This window comes from Oncorhynchus masou, chromosome 13 (assembly GCF_036934945.1).
Source record: "Oncorhynchus masou masou isolate Uvic2021 chromosome 13, UVic_Omas_1.1, whole genome shotgun sequence".
In the NCBI taxonomy this organism is placed as follows: Eukaryota; Metazoa; Chordata; class Actinopteri; order Salmoniformes; family Salmonidae; genus Oncorhynchus; species Oncorhynchus masou.
Genome location: NC_088224.1, coordinates 76,838,010 through 76,862,825, shown reverse-complemented (window position 1 = coordinate 76,862,825; position 24,816 = coordinate 76,838,010). Strand labels below are relative to the sequence as shown.

The 24,816-nt window shown below is 44.3% G+C and overlaps 1 protein-coding gene across 5 annotated transcripts in view; it reads right to left on the bottom strand.

The window, feature by feature from the left end:
• Positions 1-24,816, bottom strand: part of LOC135553087 (chloride channel protein 2-like) — a 213,633-nt gene that overhangs the window by 148,201 nt on the left and 40,616 nt on the right. For all 5 annotated transcript variants that reach the window (XM_064985180.1, XM_064985183.1, XM_064985181.1 and 2 more), the window contains exon 2: positions 8,543-8,696. In XM_064985180.1, coding sequence (XP_064841252.1) covers positions 8,543-8,696 — 154 coding nt within the window. The remainder of the gene's footprint in view (positions 1-8,542; positions 8,697-24,816) is intronic.

Sequence of the window (24,816 nt, the reverse complement as noted above, 5' to 3'; positions counted from 1 at the left end):
CACAAACTGGTGCGCCTGGCACCTACTACCATACCCTGTTCAAAGGCAATTACATATTTTGTCTTGCCCATTCCTCCTCTGAATGGCGCACATACAAAATGCCTCAATTGTCTCAAGGCTTAAAAGTCCTTCTTTAATCTCCCCCCTTCATCTACGCTGATTGAAGTGGATTTAACAGGTGACAACTGTAAGGGATCATAGCCTTCACCTGGATTCACCTGGTCAGTCTGTGTCATGGAAAGACTAGTTCATAATGTTTTGTACACTCAGTGTATATCTCCATTTGTTTTTATGTTTTCTCTAAAACAAGCTTTGTTGCACAATTAAAGATCAATACACTGCATTTCAAAACAGTCAGCAATAAGCTAATGAATTCAGTGCTTGTGAAATTATACTGTACAAAGGCTAAATATAAGTCTTCCACTACCATAAGAGTCACTCACTAATAACGTCATTATCTTTTCAAAATAGTTGAACCTGCTTTTGTTGCAACAATCACTGATCTGGTTTTCATGCCAGTCTATGAAAATTGCCTTTTTGTAAACAAATTTACCAGAACCATTCACAAGGCACATCCCCACTAATAATGACCAACTTCTTGTTGCAGTTGGCACATAAGTCTGTGGCTAAAATGCTGCTAGCGGTACTGTCATTCATACTCTCACTTTAGTAGGGTCTGCTCTCTCTTTGGGAGTTGATACACAAAAAGGTTATGGTTAGAAAGGTTAAGTCCTCTATTACAGTAAAATAATGTCTCAATGTGTTTCAGTGTTCATATGACCAATTCTGATGGACCAAACCTCAAATGCAAATAGCGAGTTTAAACTGCTTGTCAGAGAGAAAGATGTGGTCTTTCTTGTTCATTGTTGTAAATGTCAGCAAGGGGAGGGACTTGGTGTATGAGTGGGAAGGTGCACCCAGCCCAGAAGGAGGGAAGGAAACCGACCAAAAAGACAACATGAGAACAAAAACGGACAAACTCTCATAAAAACGGAAGAAATAAACCTTGATTCTGGCAATATAGGCATTTCAAAATTCGCGCTAAAACATACAGTACATTCAAATTAATTTGATATATCACTCAGCCCTACAGGGGTCTTCAACCTTTTCTTGACCAGGGACCCAGAGATGAATATATTTGGTAGATCGTTTTTCATTATTTTGAATTCCCTACATTATAATTGGAAGAGGAAGTGTAAACTCTAACATAGCCTATTAGCTAGAAAGTTAACCAAAACACAGTGTGCAAAGCTGTCATCAAGGCAAAGGGTGGCTACTTTGAAGAATCTCAAAATATATTTTGATTTGTTTAACACTTTTTTTGGTTACATGATTCCATATGTGTTATTTCATAGTTTTGATATTTTCACAATCATTCTACAATGTAGAAAATAGTAAAAATAAAGAAAAACCCTTGAATGAATAGGTGTCCAAACCTTTCTAGACCCCCTGCAGTACCTACGCGGACCCCCGGTTAAACCCCCCTGTAGCATTTACACTGTTGTGGCGTCTTGTTTGGTGTCCCAGTACAAAGAGTCCTTGTACACAGTGGAGATGTCCCTTTCAGTCACCCAAACACAATCACTATTATCACCATCAACAGTACACACACACACACACACACACACGTGTACATGGAAACACACACACACACACACAAACACACACACGTACATGCAAACACACACACACACACACGTGTACATGCAAACACACACACACACACACACACACACACACACACACACACACAAACGGACATTCATACACTGACTGCAAAAGCACTCCAAAACTCTTTCCTCAAATCCCTTCTTACAATGCTCTCCAGTTGTCTTTTGTTGGTAACAATTAAGGTTGCAAACAGTCAGATCTTTCCGGTAAATTCACAGAGATTTCCCATATGGGAAGTTAAGCCCGGGAATTTTAAGAATTTTGCTTAAATTAATCAAAAACATCAGATTATAACAGTGAACCTTTTTTGTGGGATACACATAAGGCAATTATAGGTCTTGTGGCATATTTTGGTTAAATTATCCCCAATTCAATGGAAATGCAACCCTCTGCATGCACAGTGTACTCTTCCATCACATGTACAGCTGATTCTCAAGATCTTGCACACTAATGAGATGCTATTGAGCCCACACAACTACACTGTCTGAGCCAAGGACTACATGGTACATTTGGATTACAATACTGGGTGCCTAGAGCGTAGTGCGTTTAAATAATTTCTAACTTCTTAACCATTTCTGCTAGTTAGTTTTTGCTACCATGTGGTTTTTGCTACCATGTGGATTTTAGCTTGCTTGAGCCTTCCAACTGAGGAGTGTTCATTCAGCTGTTTCATACATGTTTCATTTTAAAACAGTTATCTTACAAAGAAGTTGTTTAATCTAACTGCTTAACCATTAATCTGTACATGGAATTATATTTGTTTTTTTAAACCATTTAAAAAAACTGCCACAGGCACTCTCTGATGTGTGGACATTTCACTGCAGCTAATGTAGAAGGAAAAGCTGTGTACATAAGTGAAGAATACAACAAAGATGCAGAATCATCTGACCAAGTGCATAAAGTTCGCTCAGCTCTCACAATAAGCAACCTCTACTTCTATTCGAGGTGGAAATGGTGTATCAGACACCTTATCGATAGCAACATCTCATGGTCCTTCTGGAATCAGAATTTGTTTTGACTCATTGGAGGAACGTAGTCAGAGAAATGCTGATGAATGTCTTGCGCGAGCTGTGTATGCAACTGGTTCACCTCTGATGCTCACAGGCAATGTGTATTGGAATATATTTCTGAATGTTATTCTCTCAGCATACACCCCTCCAACCAGACATGCTTTATCTACTCATTTGCTGGATGCAAAGTTCAACAGAGTTCAAGTGAAGGTCAAGCAAATCATAGAGAAAGCAGACTTCATTGCAATTATCTCTGATGGGTGGTCAAATGTTCGTGGGCAAGGAATAATTAACCACATCATCTCCACTCCTCAACCAGTATTATACAAGAGCACAGACACAAGCGACAACAGACACATTGGTCTCTACATTGCAGATGAGGTGAAGGCAGTCATCAACGACCTTGGACCACAGAAGGTATTTGCACTTGTGACAGAAAATGTTGACCAAGGCTGCTTGGTCTAAAGTGGAGGAGTCCTACCCTCACATCACACCCATTGGCTGTGCTGCTCATGCATTGAATCTGCTCCTCAAGGACATCATGACACTGAAAACACTCTACAAAAGAGCCAAGGAAATGGTTAGGTATGTGAAGGGTCAAGTTATAGCAGCACTCTACCTCACCAAGCAAAGTGAAAAGAATAAAAGCACCACATTGAAGCTGCCCAGCAACACCTTGTTGGAGTTGTGTTGTCATCATGTTTGACAGTCTCCTGGAGGGGAAGGAGTCTCTCCAAGAAATGACTAATCAGTCTGCTGATATGGACAGCCACATCAAGAGGATCTTCCTGGATGATGTATTTTGGGAGAGAGTGGTAAGCAGCCTGAAATTCCTGAAACCTATAGCAGTACCCATTGCACGGATTGAGGGAGACAATGCCATCCTGTCAGACTCTGTAAGAGAAGAAATCTGTACTGCCCTGCCCACTTCACTGTTGCTCCAAGCAGAGTACACTGCAGTTCTGAAATACATCAAAAAGCATGAAGACTTCTGCCTGAAGCCCATACACACTGCAGCGTACATGTTGGACCCCAAGTATGCTGGCAAGAGCATCCTGTCTGGTGCAGAGATCAGAAAGGCCTATGATGTCATCACTACCATGTCTTACCACCTTGGCCTGGTTGGCAGTCTGGCGAAGTACACTTCCAAGCAATGGCTTTGGGATGGAGATGCAATATGGCAGTCGTGCCAACATATCTCATCAGCTACCTTGTGGAAGAGACTTTGTGGATCTGAGGCTCTTTCCCTGTTGCCTCCATCATCCTCCAAATTCCACCAATATCAGCTGCCTCAGAGTGCAACAGGTCCTTGTTTGGGAACACATACACCAAAGCACGCAACAGGCTGACTAATACAAGGGTTGGAAAATTGATGGCCATCCGGGCAAATTAGGCTTCTGGAGCCTGACAACGAACCTGCCTCAACATGGTTGGAAAGTGACAGTGAAGATGAGGCCTCAGAGTGTGATGTTCAAGAGGTGGACATTGAGGAGGTCCAGGGAGAACAAATGGAAGCCTGCATCATCCCAGAAACCCTAGACCCACTCCAATTTGCATACCACAGATCCACAGATGATGCAGTCTCTATTGCAGTCCACACTGCCCTTTCCCACCTGGACAAAAGGAACACCTATGTGAGAATGCTATTCTTTGGCGGCCCGCCAGGACTTCCTGATGGGCCGCCGCCAGGTGGTAAGGCGGTAACAACACATCCGCCACCCTGATCATCAACACAAGGGCCCCTCAGGGGTGCGTGCTCAGCCCCCTCCTGTACTCTCTGTTCACTCATGACTGCTCTGCCAGGCACGACTCCAACACCATCATTAAATTTGACAATGACACAACAGTGGTAGGCCTGATCACCGACAACAACGAGACAGCCTATAGGGAGGAGGTCAGAGACCTGGCCGTGTGGTGCCAGGACAACAACCTCTCCCTCAACGTGATCAAGACAAAGGAGATGATTGTGGACAACAGGAAAAAGAGGACCGAGCATGCCCCCATTCCCATCGACAGGGCTGCAGTGGAGCAGGTTGAGAGCGTCCACATCACCAACAATCTAACATGTTCCAAGCACACCATGACAGTCGTGAAGCGGGCATGACAAAACCTATTCCACTCCAGGAGACTGAAAAGATTTGGGTCCTCAGATCCTTAAAGGTTCTACAGCTGCACCATCGAGAGCATCCTGACTGGTGGCATCACTGCCTGGTATGGCAACTGCTCGGCCTCCGACCGCATGGCACTACAGAGGGTAGTGTGTACTTGGCCCTAGTACATCACTGGGGCCAAGCTTCCTGCAATCCAGGACCTCTATGGCAGGCGTGTCAGAGGAAGGCCCTAAAAATTGTCAAAGACTCCAGCCACCCTAGTCATAGACTGTTCTCTCTGCTACTGCACGGCAAGTGGTACCGGGGCGCCAAGTCTAGGTCCAAGAGGCTTCTAAACAGCTTCCACCCCCAAGCCATAAGACTCCTGAACATCTAGTCAAATGGCTACCCTGATTGTTTGCATCCCCCCTCTCCACACCACTGCCACTCTCTGATGTCATCTATGCATAGTCACTTTAATTAAATCTACCTACATGTACATACTACCTCAACTAACCGGTGCCCCCGCACATTGTCTCTGTACCGGCACAGTTGAAGTCAGAAATGCACGTACATTTCACTCCACAAATTTCATGTTAACAAACTATAGTTTTAGCAAGTCAGTTAGGACATATACTTTGTACATGACACAAGTCATTTTTACAACGATTGTTTACAGACAGATTATTTCACTTACATTTCACTGTATCGCAATTCCAGTGTGTCAGAAGTTTACATACACTAAGTTGACTGTGCCTTTAAACAGCTTGGAGTCAATTGGAGGTGTACCTGTGGATGTATTTCAAGGCCGTACTTCAAACTCAGTGCCTCTTTGCTTGACATCATGAGGAAATCAAAATAAAATCAGCCAAGACCCCAGAAAAAGAATTGTAGACCTCCACAAGTCTGGTTCATCCTTGGGAGCAATTTTCAAATGCCTGAACATACCACGTTCATCTGTGCAAACAATGGTAAGCAAGTATAAACACCATGGGACCACGCAGCCGTCATACCGCTCAAGAAGGAGACCCGTTCTGTCTCCTAGAGATGAACGTACTTTGGTGCGAAAAGTGCAAATCAATCCCAGAACAACAGTGAAGGACCTTGTGAAGATGCTGGATTAACCTCTTGAAAGTCTGGGGGCGCAATTTCATTTTTGGATGAAAAACGTTCCCGTTTTAAACAAGATATTTTGTCACAAAAAGATGCTCGACTATGCATATAATTGATAGCTTTGGAAAGAAAACACTGAATTTTCCAGAAATGCAAAGATACTGTCTGTGGGTGCCCTAGAACAGGAGCTACAGGCAAAACCAAGATGAAACGGCAACCAGGAAATGAGCAGGATTTTTGAGGCTCTGTTTTCCATTGTCTCCTTATATGGCTGTGAATGCGAGAGGAATGAGCCTGCCCTATCTATAGTTTCCCCAAGGTGTTTGCAGCATTGTGACGTATTTGTAGACATATCATTGGAAGATTGACCATAAGAGACTACATTTTCCAGGTGTCCGCCCGGTGTCCTCCGTCGAAATTGGTGCGTCATTTTCAGCTGCTGGTATTTTTCCATGGGATTCTGAGGGGAAAGCAGGCTTCCACGAACGGCATATCAATGAAGAGATATGTGAAAAAACACCTTGAGGATTGATTCTAAACAACATTTGCCATGTTTCGGTCGATATTATGGAGTTAATTCGGAAAAAGTTTGACGTTTTGGTGACTGAATTTTCAGTTCGTTTCGGTAGCCAAATGTGATGTACAAAACGGAGCGATTTCTCCTACACAAAGATTCTTTCAGGAAAAACTGAACATTTGCTATGTAACTGAGAGTCTCCTCATTGAAAACATCCGAAGCTCTTCAAAGGTAAATGATTTTATTTATTTGGTTATCTGGTTTTTGTGAAAATGTTGCGTGCTAAATGCTACGCAAAATGCTAAGCTAGCTTGCAATACTCTTCCACAAATGCTTGATTTGCTATGGTTCAAAAGCATATTTTGAAAATCTGAGATGACAGTGTTGTTAAGAAAAGGCTAAGCTTGAGAGCAGGCATATTATTTTCATTTCATTTGCGATTTTCAGAAATCTTTAACGTTGCGTTATGCTAATGAGCCTGAGGCTGTATTCACGATCCCGGATCCGGGATGGGTAGTATCAATTAAACAGGTACAAAAGTATCTATAGAGTAAAATGAGTCCTATATCGACATAACCTGAAAGGCCGCTCAGCAAGGAAGAAGCCACTGCTCCAATACCGTCATAAAAATGCCAGACTACGGTTTGCAACTGCACATGGGGAAAAAGATCATACTTTTTGATTGATGAAACAAAAATAGAACTGTTTGGCCATAGTGACCATCGTTATGTTTGGAGGAAATAGGGGGACGCTTGCAAGCCGAAGAACACCATCCTAACCGTGAAGCATGGGGGTGACAGCATCATGTTGTGGGGGTGCTTTGCTGCAGAAAGGACTGGTGCACTTCACAAAATAGATAGCATCATGAGGACGCAAAATTATGTGGACATCAGTCAGAATGTTAAAGCTTGGTCGCAAATGGGTCTTCCAAATCAGGAGGAATGGACCAAAAATCACCCAACTTATTGTGGGAAGCTTGTGGAAGGCTACCCGAAACATTTGACCCAAGTTAAACAATTTAAAGGCAATGCTACCAAATACTAATTGAGTGTATGCAAACTTCTGACCAACTGGGAATGTGATGAAAGAAATAAAAGCTGAAATAAATCATTTTCTCTACTATTATTCTGACATTTCACATTCTTACAATAAAGTGGTGATCCTAACTGACCTAAGACAGGGAATTTTTACTAGGATTAAATGTCAGGAATTGTGAAAAACTGAGTTCAAATATTTTTAGCTAAGGTGTATGTAAACTTCCAATTTCAACTGTATATAGGGAAGATAATCAGGGAAGTGATGGAGTCCAGGTGAGTCGACACGCAGGTGCGCGTAACGATGGTGACAGGTGTGTGCGGTAATGAGGGGTATGAGGCAAAGGTGTATGTAGACTTCCGACTTCAACTGTATATTGTTATTTTTTACCGAGGCTCTTTAATTACTTGTTACTTTTATCTCTTATTCTTATCCATATTTTTTGCACTGTTGGTTAGGGACTCGTAAGTAAGTATTTCACTGTAAGGTCTACAGCGGTTGTATTTGGTGCATGTGACTTATAAAATGTAATTTGATTTTGGTTTGATTTGATTTGAGAGGAAGACAACCAAAGCTTTAGTTTCTAGACTATCATTTTACAGATGTATGTTGAAAACGTTTTTGGGAGATGCAATGGATCATTGGGGATTGTTGTTCAGCAAAATCATCCCATGTGAAGAGTCAACTCATTTAATTAGTTCAATTCGTAACAATTTAATTTAATTTTCTTCTATTGGAAGGATTTTATCATTTGCAATTATGTCTACTTATGATAAGGTAAAATATTTGTTTCTGTCTCCATATGATATGGTAAATATATCCAATGCAAAAAACATCTACATTTAAACGGTATTAATATTAATGTGTATATATTTACATTAATTCCCATATTCCCGTTAATTCCCATATATTCCCGTTAATTCCCACGGAATGTTTCCACCTCTGAATAGTCTCCAAAATGTGTAACCCTAGTAAAAATGTAAAAACATTGTATCTGGGAAAAGTGAGACTTGTTTCACGGTAAGAAACAGAGAGAGACCTGGTCAGAGAATACGGTCTGGTTACAGCCCGGTCAGCTTCAGTGGTCAGTGTTGGTCGGTACTCACTGCGACACTTGGCGCAGCGGCCCTTGTCGTACTCAAGGAGTTCCAGGGAGCGTGAGCGTTCTGTGACCGAGCGCCTCCGCCCCCCCTCTTCCCTCAGGCGAGCTGCCTCTTCTTTAGCATACACCCCCAGCTCCTGTGTGTAGCGACCATACATCTGGAAGAACACACAGAAAGGATTATTAAGGAGTAGGTAACACACACATAAACATATACAAAACATGCCATGTACTTACAACAAGTACTGGGTATCACACTAGACTAGCCTACTTACTACAACACTAGTTTACTTACACATACTGTAGAGGTTCTAGACTGAATGGGTCACACTGGCACATTGTAATGGCAGTCTAAGGCCTCGATCAGACCGACAACATTATTGCATCAATGCTGCATATTAAATCCTGCAGTCAAACTTTTTTCATTATGTAATCCACTATTTTTGTGGATATGTGAGCAACAAAAGTTCAACATTCAGCCAGAACAGGCCCTATCTACAGTGTATAGGACTGTATCAGGCAGAACAACAGGCCCTATCTACAGTGTATAGGACTGTATCAGGCAGAACAACAGGCCCTATCTACAGTGTATAGGACTGTATCAGGCAGAACAACAGGCCCTATCTACAGTGTATAGGACTGTATCAGGCAGAACAACAGGCCCTATCTACAGTGTATAGGACTGTATCAGGCAGAACAGGCCCTATCTACAGTGTATAGGACTGTATTAGGCAGAACAACAGGCCCTATCTACAGTGTATAGGACTGTATCAGCCAGAACAACAGGCCCTATCTACAGTGTATAGGACTGTATCAGGCAGAACAACAGGCCCTATCTACAGTGTATAGGACTGTATCAGGCAGAACAACAGGCCCTATCTACAGTGTATAGGACTGTATCAGGCAGAACAACAGGCCCTATCTACAGTGTATAGGACTGTATCAGCCAGAACAACAGGCCCTATCTACAGTGTATAGGACTGTATCAGCCAGAACAACAGGCCCTATCTACAGTGTATAGGACTGTATCAGCCAGAACAACAGGCCTAAGGACAGATTGTATATATGAGAGCAGGAGGGAGAGAGCGAGACAGGGTTGGGGAGTGTGCAAGCCAAGCTAGTTGTGCTGACTGTATGTTTGTGTTATTCCCTGACTGACTGGACCTCCTCCCAGGTTAGGGGTAAGAGGTCAGGGGTCATTGGAGTCTGCCGCCATGCTTCTGAAGCTACCGCCCTCACTCCTCACCTTTACACACTCACTCATCCACAACCAGAACACAACACACTTACAGGTCACCACAATCACTTCACACAAAGACATTATCTCTCGCACACACACACACACACACACACACACACACACACACACACACACACACACACACACACACACACACACACACACACACACACACGCACACGCACAGGTTCCTGTAACAAGAGGACCTTCACTTTAATCTCATCTTCCATAAAAACATCCCTTATCCCACCCACACACAAACTCATTACACAAAGCAAGGGCATAAGATATCAATCATTGATTTATTTTTCCATTGTCCTGTGGTACACTTTGACCCCCCTTCTTGGCAGTAAACTGGACGACCATTTGTTTCTATTGGCTTGACCCTCCAGACTGACCACACACACACACGGTTAGCAGGAAGTAGTATCTCCTGCAGAAAGGAAGCAGCTAGCATCCATACCTCAGTCCTACCCCAATCCCCTGGGTGGTGTGGCGTACAGGAAACACTAAGGACTTCCTCCTGACTGACAGGGAGTAAAGTGCAGTTGCCCCTAGTGGCGGATTTTGGGTCAATTTTGGTAAAGATAAGGATTGGGGAGGGTAAGCTGATCCTAGCTCTGTACCTAGTGGAAACTCCCCCACCCCAGCCCAGAGAGACTGACTAACCAGTCTGAACAGTCACATCACAGATATCACAACGCTGGAACCAGCCTTTATGACAGGGCATTTCTGCAGCATACAGACACTTTATTGTTCACTACCTGTACCCATTCACACACATACACGTATACACACACACCATTCTAATATCAGTACCAGTTCATCAGTCTAATATGAATACACACCTTCACTGATTTACACAGGTACCAGTTCATCAGTCTAATATGAATACACACCTTCACTGATTTACACAGGTACCAGTTCATCAGTCTAATATGAATACACACCTTCACTGATTTACACAGGTACCAGTTCATCAGTCTAATATGAATACACACCTTCACTGATTTACACAGGTACCAGTTCATCAGTCTAATATGAATACACACCTTCACTGATTTACACAGGTACCAGTTCATCAGTCTAATATGAATACACACCTTCACTGATTTACACAGGTACCAGTTCATCAGTCTAATATGAATACACACCTTCACTGATTTACACAGGTACCAGTTCATCAGTCTAATATGAATACACACCTTCACTGATTTACACAGGTACCAGTTCATCAGTCTAATATGAATACACACCTTCACTGATTTACACAGGTAGCAGTTCATCAGTCTAATATGAATACACACCTTCACTGATTTACAGACACTTTATTGTTCACTACCTGTACCCATTCACACACATACACGTATACACACACCATTCTAATATCAGTACCAGTTCACCAGCCTAATATGCATGCATACATATGCAGGAGTCCAAGACACAGATACACCGGATCTCACACAGTGTATGCAACTGCTTTCCTAGAAGGGTTGGACAGTTATTTCCTGAACAGGGATGTTCTGAACAGGTAGAACATTCCTAAAAATATCTCCCTTATAGTGTGAGCCCAGTGTTTGTTGGCTAAACACAGATAGCCGGAGATAGCACTGGGCACTAGCTGATCCTCATCCACCCTTAAATGACAGGGACACATGGAGGTGGAGATGGAGGCAGAGATGAGGGAGGCGGAGATGAGGGAGGTGGATATGAGGGAGGCGGATATGAGGGAGGCGGATATGAGGGAGGCGGATATGAGGCAGGTGGAGATGAGGCAGGTGGAGATGAGGCAGGTGGAGATGAGGCAGGTGGAGATGAGGGAGGGAGAGATGAGGGAGGTGGAGATGAGGGAGGTGGAAATGAGGGAGGTAGATATATATGAGGCAGGTAGATATATATGAGGCAGGTTGGGATGAGGGAGGTTGGGATGAGGGAGGTTGGGATGAGGGAGGTTGGGATGAGGGAGGTAGAGATGAGGGAGGTAGAGATGAGGGAGGTAGAGATGAGGGAGGTAGAGATGAGGGATGTAGAAAGGATGAGGTAGAGGTGATGGAGGTAGAGGTGATGGAGGTAGAGGTGATGGAGATAGAGGTGATGGAGATAGAGGTGATGGAGATAGAGGTGATGGAGGTAGAGGTGATGAGGTAGAAAGGATGGAGGTAGAAAGGATGGAGGTAGAAAGGATGGAGGTAGAGATGGAGGTGAGATGGGGTGGAGATGGAGATAAGATGGGCGTGGAGATGGAGGTAGAACCCAGCATTGGCCACCTTTAGCCCCATGTAAACACAGCTGGCACCAAGCTACACTCAGCCATACCACCAAGCTATTTATAGACACTCAGTTTGGGAATGTGACACTGTCTAAGAAACAGTGGGAGGAGGAAAGAAAGAGTGAAATGGGGGGAGAAACTGAGAAAAAGAACAGAGAACTGGAAGACCTGCGACAGATACAGAGGGAAGCAGCTTTTAGCAAGGTCGAGCGATAGCCATCGAAAGTGTGATAGAAAGAGATACATAGTATAGATCGAAAGATAAGATAGACAGCCAGACACACATTTAAAGTTAGATAACCTATGGTGTATTAGGTCCAGTAGCTTGATGTTAAGATTGATAGGCAGCTGAGTACTCTGTCGAAGAAAATGTGTTTGTGTATGTGTATGCCTGAATACTACAGTAGTTTGATGTGTGTAATCTGCGCATGTGTGTGTATGCTAGTCTGATGCGTACGTGTATGTATGTGCAAGAGTGTATATTTGTGTTTGACAGATAAGAGCACGTGCCTCTGCTCAGCGGAGACGGTCTGCACTGTCCCAGGCTTATCAGATCAGCACCGAGACATACAGTAATGGTACAGGGTCAGGAGGTGATGGAGTTTAGAGGGGGTGAAATGGAGGGATAAGAGGTTGAATTGAACAATCTACGTGGGGGAGCAGTGTGTGTGTGTGTGTGTGTGTATGTACAGTATATGCGTCTGTGCTACAGTACAAGTCCACCGCACTACTTGTTAGAAAAATCATTAACTGATTTACAAAGCACCTGATCTATAAGGAGAACATCCAAGGAGAAGGAGTTGTAGCAGGAGAGAAAGATTGGAAAGAATGCAAGAGCAATCAAAGAGAAGAGAACGGAGAGACGGAGAGAACGGAGAGAATGGAGAGAACGGAGAGAGGGAAAATGGGTGAGGAGCGGAAGAGATTTTGGTTTTTGTCTTCAGACATTGACCGCCATTAAAAGATTCCAAGCTCGCTCTGCGGCTACATTGACGATCTTCAGCCCAACATTTTATTTAAGCAAAAGGAACTTCAAAAACGCGGCAAGAAAAGCAATAAGAGGCCCGGAAAGAAATATGTCAGGAATAGCTTTTCACATATGAGGCTGTGGACGCCCCTCAACAAACTGGAATGTACAAAGAAGACCAAAGAAGAAACAAATACACACTTCCAGAACAAAGGCATGGTGAGTTGAAAACCTATCATTATGGCAAGTATAGTCAGCTCAGAAATAGACACTAGGCTCTGCATGCCTGGCTGGTTTAATTGATCCCATATGAATTGAAGATATGTGCTCGACTCGCCCCCCTGACCAAGGTCTTAGATGGGACAGGAGGCAGGAAAAGGCCTGGGTGAGAGTCTGGGCCTGGGTCAAGGGAATTACGCCTAACTGGGTCTAGGCTTGCACAGTATACTAGGGTTTTGGAAAAAGCCACAGGATGGTTATTCAATACTGTTGAAACTATTTATTTAAAAAAATGTAATAAAATGTGAATGTTTGTAGCTACTTTAAGTAAATACCTGCAGTCAATTTGTGCAATACGTTAGGAGATAAAAGAAGACTGCGTTCTTCATTTTACCTGTCACATTATTATGATGCTTACAGTAGTCCCTAGTCACGTCACATGGCGTTTGTTTACAAGCACACCACGACGAGAGACCGGATCCTTGTTGTTGCTGTTGTGCAGCACGTGCCAGGTAATCTAGTTACAGTATGGTATTCACAAGTGTTTGCCAGCTAGATATCTTAAGTATACTAATTTAGTAGCTAGTTAGCTAATATTTGTTTGTGCGTGCCGCAAAATGTGAGTAGCATTTTTGAGTTACCTGTATAGTTTAGGTCAGAAACTGTACAAAATGTTTGCAATGCGCTTGTTAGCATTTAGTTAGAATTCTCTATGGGATTTTACATGTACTTGTTGGCATTGCTAACCTTTGGATAACTTGTTTCAGTGGGGTTTGAAAACAGCGCCCCTTGTGATCTGTACCATATTACTGAATATCCTAGTATGGCACAAGGTCGGTAAGGGACCTATCTGGATACGGCACAAGCCTCATTGTGTCCAAACAATGTTTCAGACACAGGACAGTGGCAGAGGCAGTAAGAAATTTGCTGCTCTCTGTGACCTCTGAACTCTGACCCTGACCTGACCTGTGCGTTAGAGTGGACAACTGAGCGGTTCATTCCACCACAGACACTAGCCTTCATCTGTCAACCATGTCCTGACAGCTCAGCGGAGACCATAACAGTCTTTTAAGATGTGGCCATGGAGACGCCGAGAGGAAAAGACGAGGATAACATTGTCTGTTGTCCCAGGCAGCCATAGAGACGCCGAGAGGAAAAGACGAGGATAACATTGTCTGTTGTCCCAGGCAGCCATAGAGACGCCGAGAGGAAAAGACGAGGATAACATTGTCTGTTGTCCCAGGCAGCCATAGAGACGCCGAGAGGAAAAGACGAGGATAACATTGTCTGTTGTCCCAGGCAGCCATAGAGACGCCGAGAGGAAAAGACGAGGATAACATTGTCTGTTGTCCCAGGCAGCCATAGAGAGGCCCATTTTTATCCCCACCTCCACCGCTGTAGGGCGCCCCAGCCCCCAAAGTGACTCAACTGTATGCAACAGAGTTTATTGTATTCTCAGGAATTTAGCCTTCTCTATGTTGCTCTCTCCATCCCCCATTCTGTCACACCTCTGGTTAGCAGAGGTTCTGTTGTGATAACATACTGTAGGTCTGATGTCTGATTAGAGGTTAACTCAACAGCAATCCTATTGGTCAACAACTCAAGATTTTGAATCCAAACAACTCCGATGTTATAAAGGGGTCTCAGGAACAAAGAGAAGGACATTGAACCTGGCCTGCTGAGGTGAGATACACTCTTTCTCTCTCTCCTCCAAGAGCTATGAGCCATGGCACAAGCCACGGATTCCTTGTGTCCAGCTCTGCTCATGCTTAGATACTTAGTCAGTATTGCCTTGTTATTTAAGTTTATGCCCTGTATAATGTATTGTTCATTTTACAATGATATTAAGTCTATTTGCTTTTGACAGACAACAGACAACCAATTCCTGTAACTTAACTATAGTCTCTTGCATACTGGTAAATAATGTTTAACAACTCAGATGATATAAAGGGGTCTCAGAATCAGTCTCTTCTCTTTGTTCCTGACCTGCTGTGGTGAGATACAATCTCTTTCTCTCTCCACCCAAGAGCTACCAGCCATGTTCTACACAAACCAAATAGAATTTTATTGGTCACATGCACATGGTTAGCAGATGTTATTGCAAGTGTAGCGAAATGCTTGTGCTTCTAGTTCCGACAGTGCAGCAATATCAACAAGTAATATAACAATTCCCCAACAACTACCTAATACACACACATCTAAGTAAAGGAATGGAATAAGAATATATACATATAAATATATGGATGAGCAATGACAGAGTGGAATAGGCAAGATGCAATAGATGGTATAAAATACATTATAAACATAAGCGATGTGTAATGCAAGATATGTAAACAATATTAAAGTGGCCTTATTAAAGTGACTAGTGATCCATTTATTAAAGTGGCCAATGATATGTAGGCAGCAGCCTCTCTGTGTTAGTGGTGGCTGTTTAACAGTCTGATGGCCTTGAGATAGAAGCTGTTTTTCAGTCTCTCGGTCCCAGCTTTGATGCACCTGTACTGACCTCGCCTTCTGGATGATAGCGGGGTGAACAGGCATTGGCTCAGGTGGTTGTTGTCCTTGATGCTCTTTTTGACCTTTCTGTGACATTGGGTGCTGTAGGTATCCTGGAGGGCAGGTAGTTTGCCCCCCAGTGATGCGTTGTGCAGACCGCACCACACTCTGGAGAGCCTTGTGATTGTGGGCGGTACAGTTGCCGTACCAGGCAGTGATGCAGTTTTGCGTGAATGCTGCCATCTATCCATGGTTTCTGTTTAGGGTAGGTTTTAATAGACACAGTGGATACAACATCTCCTATACACTTCCTGATAAACTCAGTCACCGAATCAGCGTATACGTCGATATTATTCCTGGAGGCTACCCGGAACCTGTCCCAGTCATGTCCCAGTCATGTCCCAGTCCTGCATCCCTGTATGTCAAGTTACTGACAGAAGTACAGTGAGGCCACTATGGCCTTAAATAACCCCTTTTGTATGTGTGTGTGTTGCATTGCATGCAACTCTGTGTGGTACGTGCCAACAGCACAATGCTGGCAGTGCCAGTGAGGGGTCCCAAATGAGGGGCTTAGGATGCAGGGCCAGCACTGGAGACCTAAACACACACACACAGCGGGCACCTAATGAGCTGGCCGTGGATCAACTGGTCAACCCTAAAAGACCAAGCACAGCACTGACCCAGCACGCTATCGCTTACTGCAGCTAATGAGTGTGAGACTGTGTGAGTGAACAGAAGATTGAAGAGACAACATGAGTGATAAGTGTGTGCTCTCTTTCATCTGGGAGAGAGAGAGAGAGTCAAGAAAAATGCAGGCTATTGAAAGAGAGAAGGTAATGTGAGTCTGAAAGAGAGTCTGAGATGTGTGTTTTCCTCTATCAGCGACCTTCCTTAACATAACATACAACTGCACAATAACAGGTAGAGGATTTCCCAGGGAGTAGAACACATTTTCCTGCTGTTACAGTGTGTGTGGGGGTGGGGGTGCATGAGTCTAGGAGAGGGAGAGAAAAAAAAGATGGCGAGCAAGCAAACATAGAATAATAAAATATGAGATTCTGTAGAGCATGTGAGAGAAGGAATAACAGAAAGAGTGAGAAAGAGAGGATAGTGAAAGAGGGAGAGGAAGCCCACTCTAGACTGAGTCAGTGTGGAACGACCAAGCTCCGAACCCATACAAAAAGATCACTATGTTATCATGGGAATGAGGTAGAAAGAGAGAGAGGGGGGGATACATTGAGAGAGAGAAAGGGGGTAAATTGAGAGAGAGATAGGGGGTACATTGAGAGAGGGGGGTACATTGAGAGAGACGGGGTACATTGAGCGAGAGAGGGGGGTACATTGAGAGACAGGGGGGACATTGAGAGAGAGTGGGGGAGTACATTGAGAGAGAGTGGGGGGTACATTTAGAGAGAGAGAGAGAGAGGAGGGGGTACATTGAGAGACAGGGGGAGTATATTGAGAGGGAGGGGGGACATTGAGAGAGAGTGGGGGGAGTACATTGAGAGGGGGGGGTACATTGAGAGAGAGGGGGGTACATTGAGAGAGAGGGGGGTACATTGAGAGAGAGGGGGGGTACATTGAGAGAGAGGGGGGGGGGTACATTTAGAGAGAGGGGGGGGTACATTGAGGGAGAGGGGGGTACATTGAGGGAGAGGGGGGTACATTGAGGGAGAGGGGGGGTACATTGAGGGAGAGGGGGGTACATTAAGGGAGAGGGGGGTACATTGAGGGAGAGGGGGGTATATTGAGGGAGAGGGGGGTACATTGAGGGAGAGGGGGGGTACATTGAGGGAGAGGGGGGTACATTGAGGGAGAGGGGGGTACATTGAGGGAGAGGGGGGTACATTGAGGGAGAGGGGGTGGTACATTGAGGGAGAGGGGGGGGGGGGTACATTGAGGGAGAGGGGGGTACATTGAGGGAGAGGGGGGGGTACATTGAGGGAGAGGGGGGGGTACATTGAGGGAGAGGGGGGGGGTACATTGAGAGAGGGGGGATACATTGAGAGAAATAAAATATGGATGATAGGAAGAGGTACTGTAAATGAAGAGGTGTTCATTGGAAGGGGAGAACGCAGGGGGCTGTAATGAAGGTTTGGGAGCATGTGCCAGGGTACCATGCCAATCCAAGGCCCCTCTCTGTGTCCCACATCAACATGGGTACTGAGCAGGACAAACAGACAAGACAAGAGGGACGGACAGAAAAAAAGAGGGAGAGAAGGAAGAGAATGGGAGGAGGGATAGCATGACAGGAGGTTAGTGTGTGAAAACAGTGGTGAGGGAAGGAAGAGCGGCGCAGAGGAAGGGCAGACAGGGGGGAGAGAGAGAGAAAGCTCAACAGGAGGTATGGGTGAAAACAGAGGCGGGTTGATAGATGGATGGGACTAGAAAGGAAAAGGGGAAGACAGAAGGGAGGGAAGAGACGTGTAGAGAGACAGTTTGGAGCAGTTGGCAGAATGTACAGAACTTCTGCTGTGTGAGCGAAATGTAAATGTGGCAATTAGAAAGGAAAGAGGCGAGAGAGAGGGAGGATGGGGAGGGAGGAAGGAGAGAGGGAGGGAGGGAGGGAGGGAGGGAGGGAGGGAGGGAGGGAGGGAGGGAGGGAGGGAGGGAGGGAGGGAGGGAGGAGGGAGCGCAGCTGTGTTAACACTGGGACATCAGTGATTAATGATGTAAGTCTTACACCTGCACATTGGGCTGCTAGGGGTCTGCTAACTACCAGAGTGCAGCCAACTACTCCATACCGAAACGATACTCAATACCGAAAAAATACTCAATACCAAAACGATATTCAATACCAAAACAATATTCAATACCAAAACGATACTCAATACCAAATGATACTCAATACCAAAACGATACTCAATACCAAAACGATACTCAATACCAAAACGATACTCAATACCAAAACGATACTCAATACCAAAACGATACTCAATACCAAAACGATACTCAATACCAAAACGATACTCAATACCAAAACGATAGCATGGCAAAAAAAGAAAGTATATTATCTAAAGTCACAGAATGTTTAAACATTGAACAATATGTTGATTAGAGGTCGACCGATTAATCGGAATGGTCGATCAATGATGGACGATTTCAAGTTTTCATAACAATCGGAAATCGGTATTTGTGGGCGCCGATTTCAAAAAATATATTTTTTATATATTTTTATGTACCTTTATTTAACTAGGCAAGTCAGTTAAGAACACATTCTTATTTTTAATGACGGCCTAGGAACGGTGGGTTAACTGCCTCGTTCATGGGCAGAACGACAGATTTTCACCATCTCAGCTCGGGGGATCCAATCTTGCAATCTTACAGTTAACTAGTCCAAAGCAATAACGACCTGCCTCTCTCTCGTTGCACTCCACAAGGAGACTGCCTGTTACGCAAATGCAGTAAGCCAAGGTAAGTTGCTAGCTAGCATTAAACTTATCTTATAAAAAACAATCAATCATAATCACTAGTTAACTACACATGGTTGATGATATTACTAGATATTATCTAGCGTGTCCTGCGTTGCATATAATCTGACTGAGCATACAAGTATCTAAGTACCTGACTGAGCGGTGGTAGGCAGAAGCAGGTGCGTAAACATTCATTCAAACAGCACTTCCGTGCGTTTTGCCATCAGCTCTTCGTTGTGTGTCAAGCATTGCGCTGTTTATGACTTCAAGCCTATCAACTCCCGAGATGAGGCTGGTGTAACCGAAGTGAAATGGCTAGCTAGTTAGCGCGCGCTAATAGCGTTTCAAACGTCACTCGCATCTGAGCCTTCTAGTAGCTGTTCCCCTTGCTCTGCATCGCTGCTTCGATGGTGGCTGTTGTCTTTGTGTTGCTGGTTCGAGCCCAGGGAGGAGCGAGGAGAGGGACGGAAGCTATACTGTTACACTGGCAATACTAAAGTGCCTATAAGAACATCCAATAGTCAAAGGTTAATGAAATACAAATGGTATAGAGGGAAATAGTCCTATAATTCCTATAATAACTACAACCTAAAACTTCTTACCTGGGAATATTGAAGACTCATGTTAAAAGGAACCACCAGCTTTCATATGTTCTCATGTTCTGAGCAAGGAACTGAAACGTTAGCTTTCTTACATAGCACATATTGCACTTTTACTTTCTTCTCCAACACTTTGTTTTTGCATTATTTAAACCAAATTGAACATGTTTCATTATTTACTTGAGGCTAAATTGATTTTATTGATGCATTATATTAAGTTAAAATAAGTGTTCATTCAGTATTGTTGTAATTGTCATTACTATAAATAAAGAATATTTATTTTTAAAATCGGCCGATTAATCGGTATCGGCTTTTTTGATCCTACAATAATCGGTATCGGCGTTGAAAAATCATAATCGGTCGACCTTTAATGTTGATAACTCGTAGAACAACAAATATAATATCTCATATTCTATATTCAATTTCTTGCAAAAATAAAACGGCATATTAAATGGCAGAAATTATGAAAAAAACACTGAAGCCGTTTTCTGAAGCGTCATGCTGAATATACAGTGCATTCAGAAAGTATTCAGACACCATCACATTCCCACATGTTCTTAAGTTATAGCCTAATACTAAAATGGAAGACTGTTTCTCTTCTTCAAATCAAATGTATTTGTCACATACATATGGTTAGCAGATGTTAATGCGAGTGTAATTAAATGCTTGTGCTTCTAGTTCCGACAATGCAGTAATAACCAACGAGTAATCTAACCTAACAATTCCAAAACTAATACCTTATACACACAAGTGTAAAGGGATAAAGAATATGTACATAAAGATATATGAATGAGTGATGGTACAGAGCAGCATAGGCAAGTTACAGTAGATGGTATCGAGTACAGTATATACATATGAGATGAGTAATGTAGGGTATGTAAACAAAGTGGCATAGTTTAAAGTTGCTAGTGATACATGTATTACATAAAGATGCAGTAGTTGATAGAGTACAGTATATTCATATACATATGAGATGAGTAATGTAGGTTATGTAAACATATATTAAGTGGCATTGTTTAAAGTGGCTAGTGATATTTTCCATCAATTCCCATTATTAAAGTGGCTGGAGTTGAGTCAGTGTGTTGGCAGCAGCCACTCAATTTTAGTGGTGGCTGTTTAACAGTCTGATGGCCTTGAGATATAAGCTGTTTTTCAGTCTCTCGGTCACAGCTTTGATGCACCTGTACTGACCTCGCCTTCTGGATGATAGCGGGGTGAACAGGCAGTGGCTCGGGTGGTTGTTGTCCTTGATGATCTTTATGGCCTTCCTGTGACAACGGGTGGTGTAGGTGTCCTGGAGGGCAGGTAGTTTGCCCCCGGTGATGCGTTGTGCAGACCTCACTACCCTCTGGAGAGCCTTACGGTTGTGGGCGGAGCAGTTGCCGTACCAGGCGGTGATACAGCCTGACAGGATGCTCTCGATTGTGCATCTGTAGAAATTTGTGAGTGTTTTTGGTGACAAGCTGAATTTCTTCAGCCTCCTGAGGTTGAAGAGGAGCTGCTGCGCCTTCTTCACGATGCTGTCTGTGTGGGTGGACCAATTCAGTTTGTCTGTGATGTGTACGTCGAGGAACTTAAAACTTACTACCCTCTCCACTACTGTCCCATCGATGTGGATAGGGGGGTGCTCCCTCTGCTGTTTCCTGAAGTCCACAATCATCTCCTTAGTTTTGTTGACGTTGAGTGTGAGGTTATTTTCCTGACACCACACTCAGAGGGCCCTCACCTCCTCCCTAAAGGCCGGCTCGTCGTTGTTGGTAATCAAGCCTACCACTGTAGTGTCGTCCGCAAACTTGATGATTGAGTTGGAGGCGTGCGTGGCCACACAGTCGTAGGTGAACAGGGAGTACAGGAGAGGGCTCAGAACGCACCCTTGTGGGGCCCCAGTGTTGAGGATCAGCGGGGTGGAGATGTTGTTACCTACTCTCACCACCTGGGGCGGCCCGTCAGGAAGTCCAGTACCCAGTTGCACAGGGCGGGGTCGAGACCCAGGGTCTCGAGCTTGATGACGAGTTTGGAGGGTACCATGGTGTTAAATGCTGAGCTGTAGTCGATGAACAGCATTCTTACATTGGTATTCCTCTTGTCCAGATGGGTTGGGGCAGTGTGCAGTGTGGTTGAGATTGCATCGTCTGTGGACCTATTTGGGCGGTAAGCAAATTGGAGTGGGTCTAGGGTGTCAGGTAGGGTGGAGGTGATATGGTCCTTGACTAGTCTCTCAAAGCACTTCATGATGACGGAAGTGAGTGCTACGGGGCGGTAGTCGTTTAGCTTAGCTCAGTTACCTTAGCTTTCTTGGGAACAGGAACAATGGTGGCCCTCTTGAAGCATGTGGGAACAGCAGACTGGGATAAGGATTGATTGAATATGTCCGTAAACACACCAGCCAGCTGATCTGCGCATGTTCTGAGGACGCGGATGGGGATGCCGTCTAGGCCTGCAGCCTTGCGAGGTTTAACGCGTTTAAATGTTTTACTCACGTCGGCTGCAGTGAAGGAGAGCCCGCATGTTTTGGTTGCGGGCCATGTCAGTGGCAATGTATTGTCTTCAAAGCAGGAAAAAAAGTTATTTAGTCTGCCTGGGAGCAAAACATACTGGTCCGTGATGAGGCTGGTTTTCTTTTTGTAATCCGTGATTGACTGTAGACCCTGCCACATACCTCGTGTCTGAGCCGTTGAATTGCGACTCTACTTTGTCTCTATACTGACGCTTAGCTTGTTTGATTGCCTTGAGGAGGGAATAGACTGTTTGTATTCGGTCATGTTTCCAGTCACCTTGCCCTGATTAAAAGCAGTGGTTCGCGCTTTCAGTTTCACACGAATGCTGCCATCAATCCACGGTTTCTGGTTTGGGAATGTTTTAATCGTTGCTATGGAAACGACATCTTCAATGTACGTTCTACTGAACTCGCACACCGAATCAGCGTATTCGTCAATGTTGTTGTTCGCCGCAATGCGGAACATATCCCAGTCCACGTGATGGAAGCAGTCTTGGAGCGTGGAATCAGATTGGTCGTACCAGCGTTGAACAGACCTCAGCGCGGGAGCTTCTTGTTTTAGCTTCTGTGTAGGCAGGGAGCAACAAAATGGAGTCGTGGTCAGCTTTTCCGAAAGGAGGGCGGGGGAGGGCCTTATATGCGTCGCGGAAGTTAGAATAGCAATGATCCAAGGTTTTACCAGCCCTGGTGGCGCAATCGATATGCTGATACAATTTAGGGAGTCTTGTTTTCAGATTGGCCTTGTTAAAATCCCCAGCTACAATGAATGCAGCCTCAGGATTTGTGGTTTCCAGTTTGCAAAGAGTCCAAATAAAGTTCGTTCAGAGCCATCGAGGTGTCTGCTTGGGGGGGAATATATACGGCTGTGATTATAATCGAAGAGAATTCCCTTGGTAGATAATGCGGTCGACATTGGATTGTGAGGAATTCTAAATCAGGTGAACAGAAAGACTTGAGTTCCTGTATGTTGTTGTGACCACACCACGTCTCGTTAACCATAAGGCATAGGCCCCCGCCCCTCTTCTTACCAGAAAGATGTTTGTTTCTGTCGGCGCGATGCGTGGAGAAACCAGCTGGCTGCACCGATTCCGTTAGCGTCTCTCGAGTGAGTCATATTTCCATGAAGCAAAGAACGTTACAGTCTCTGATGTCCCTCTGGAATGCTACCCTTGCTTGGATTTCATCAACCTTGTTGTCAAGAGACTGGACATTGGCGAGAAGTATGCTAGGGTGTGGTGCGCAATGTGCCCGTCTCCGGAGCCTGACCAGAAGACCGCTTCGTTTCCCTCTTTTACGACGTCTTTGTTTTGGGTCCAGGCTGGGATCCAATCCGTTGTCCTGGGTGAAAGGCAGAACACAGGATCCGATTCGGGAAAGTCATGTTCCTGGTCGTACTGATGGTGAGTTGACGTTGCTCTTATATTCAGTAGTTCTTCCCGACTGTATGTAATGAAACCTAAGATGACCTGGGGTACCAATGTAAGAAAAAACACATAAAAAATAAAAAAACTGCATAGTTTCCTCGGAACGCGAAGCGAGGCGGCCATCTCTCTCGGCGCTGGAAGTCTACACATACACAATACCACATAGTGACAAAGCAAAAACTGGTTTAGAAATTTTTGCAAATGTATAAAAAATAAAAACAGAAATACCTTAGTTAAATAAGTATTCAGACCCTTTGCTATGAGACTCAAAATTGACCTCACGTGCATCCTGTTTCCATTGGCCATCCTTGAGATGTTTCTACAACTTTATTGGCTTCTGCCTGTCGTAAATTCAATTGATTGAACAAGATTTTAAAAGAAACACACCTGTCTATATAAGGTCCCACAGTTGACAGTGCATGTCAGAGCAAAAACTAAGCCATGAGGTCGAAGGAATTGTCCATAGAGCTCCGAGAAAGGATTGTGTCAAGGCACAGATCTGGGGAAGGGTACCATAATAATTATGCAGCATTGAAGGTCCCCAAGAACACAGTGGCCTCCGTCATTCTTAAATGGAAGAAATTTGTGACCACCAAGACTCTTCCTAGAGCTGGCCGCTGGGCTGAACTGAGCAATCGGGGGAGAAGGGCCTTGGTCAAGGAGGCGACTAAGAACTCAATGGTCACTCTGACAGAGCTCCAGATGGGAGAACCTTCCAGATGGACAATCATCTCTGCAGCACTCCACAAATCCGGCCTTTATAGTAGAGTCGCCAGACAGAAGCCCCTTTTCAGTAAAAAGCACATGACAGCCCGCTTGGAGTTTGCCAATAGGCACCTAAAGACTCTCAGACCATGAGAAACAAGATTCTCTGGTCTGATGAAACCAAGATTAAACTTTTGGCCTGAATGCCAAGTGTCACGTCTGGAGGAAACCTGGCACTATCCCTACGGTGAAGCATGGTGGTGGCAGCATCATGCTGTGGATATGTTTTTCAGTGGCAGGGACTAGGAGACTAGTCAGGATCAAGGGAAAAATTAAAGTAGCAAAGTAAAGAGAGATTCTTGATGAAAACCTGCTCCAGAGAGCTCAGGATCTCAGACTGAGGTGAAGGTTCACCTTCCAACAGGACAACAACTCTAAGCACACAGTCA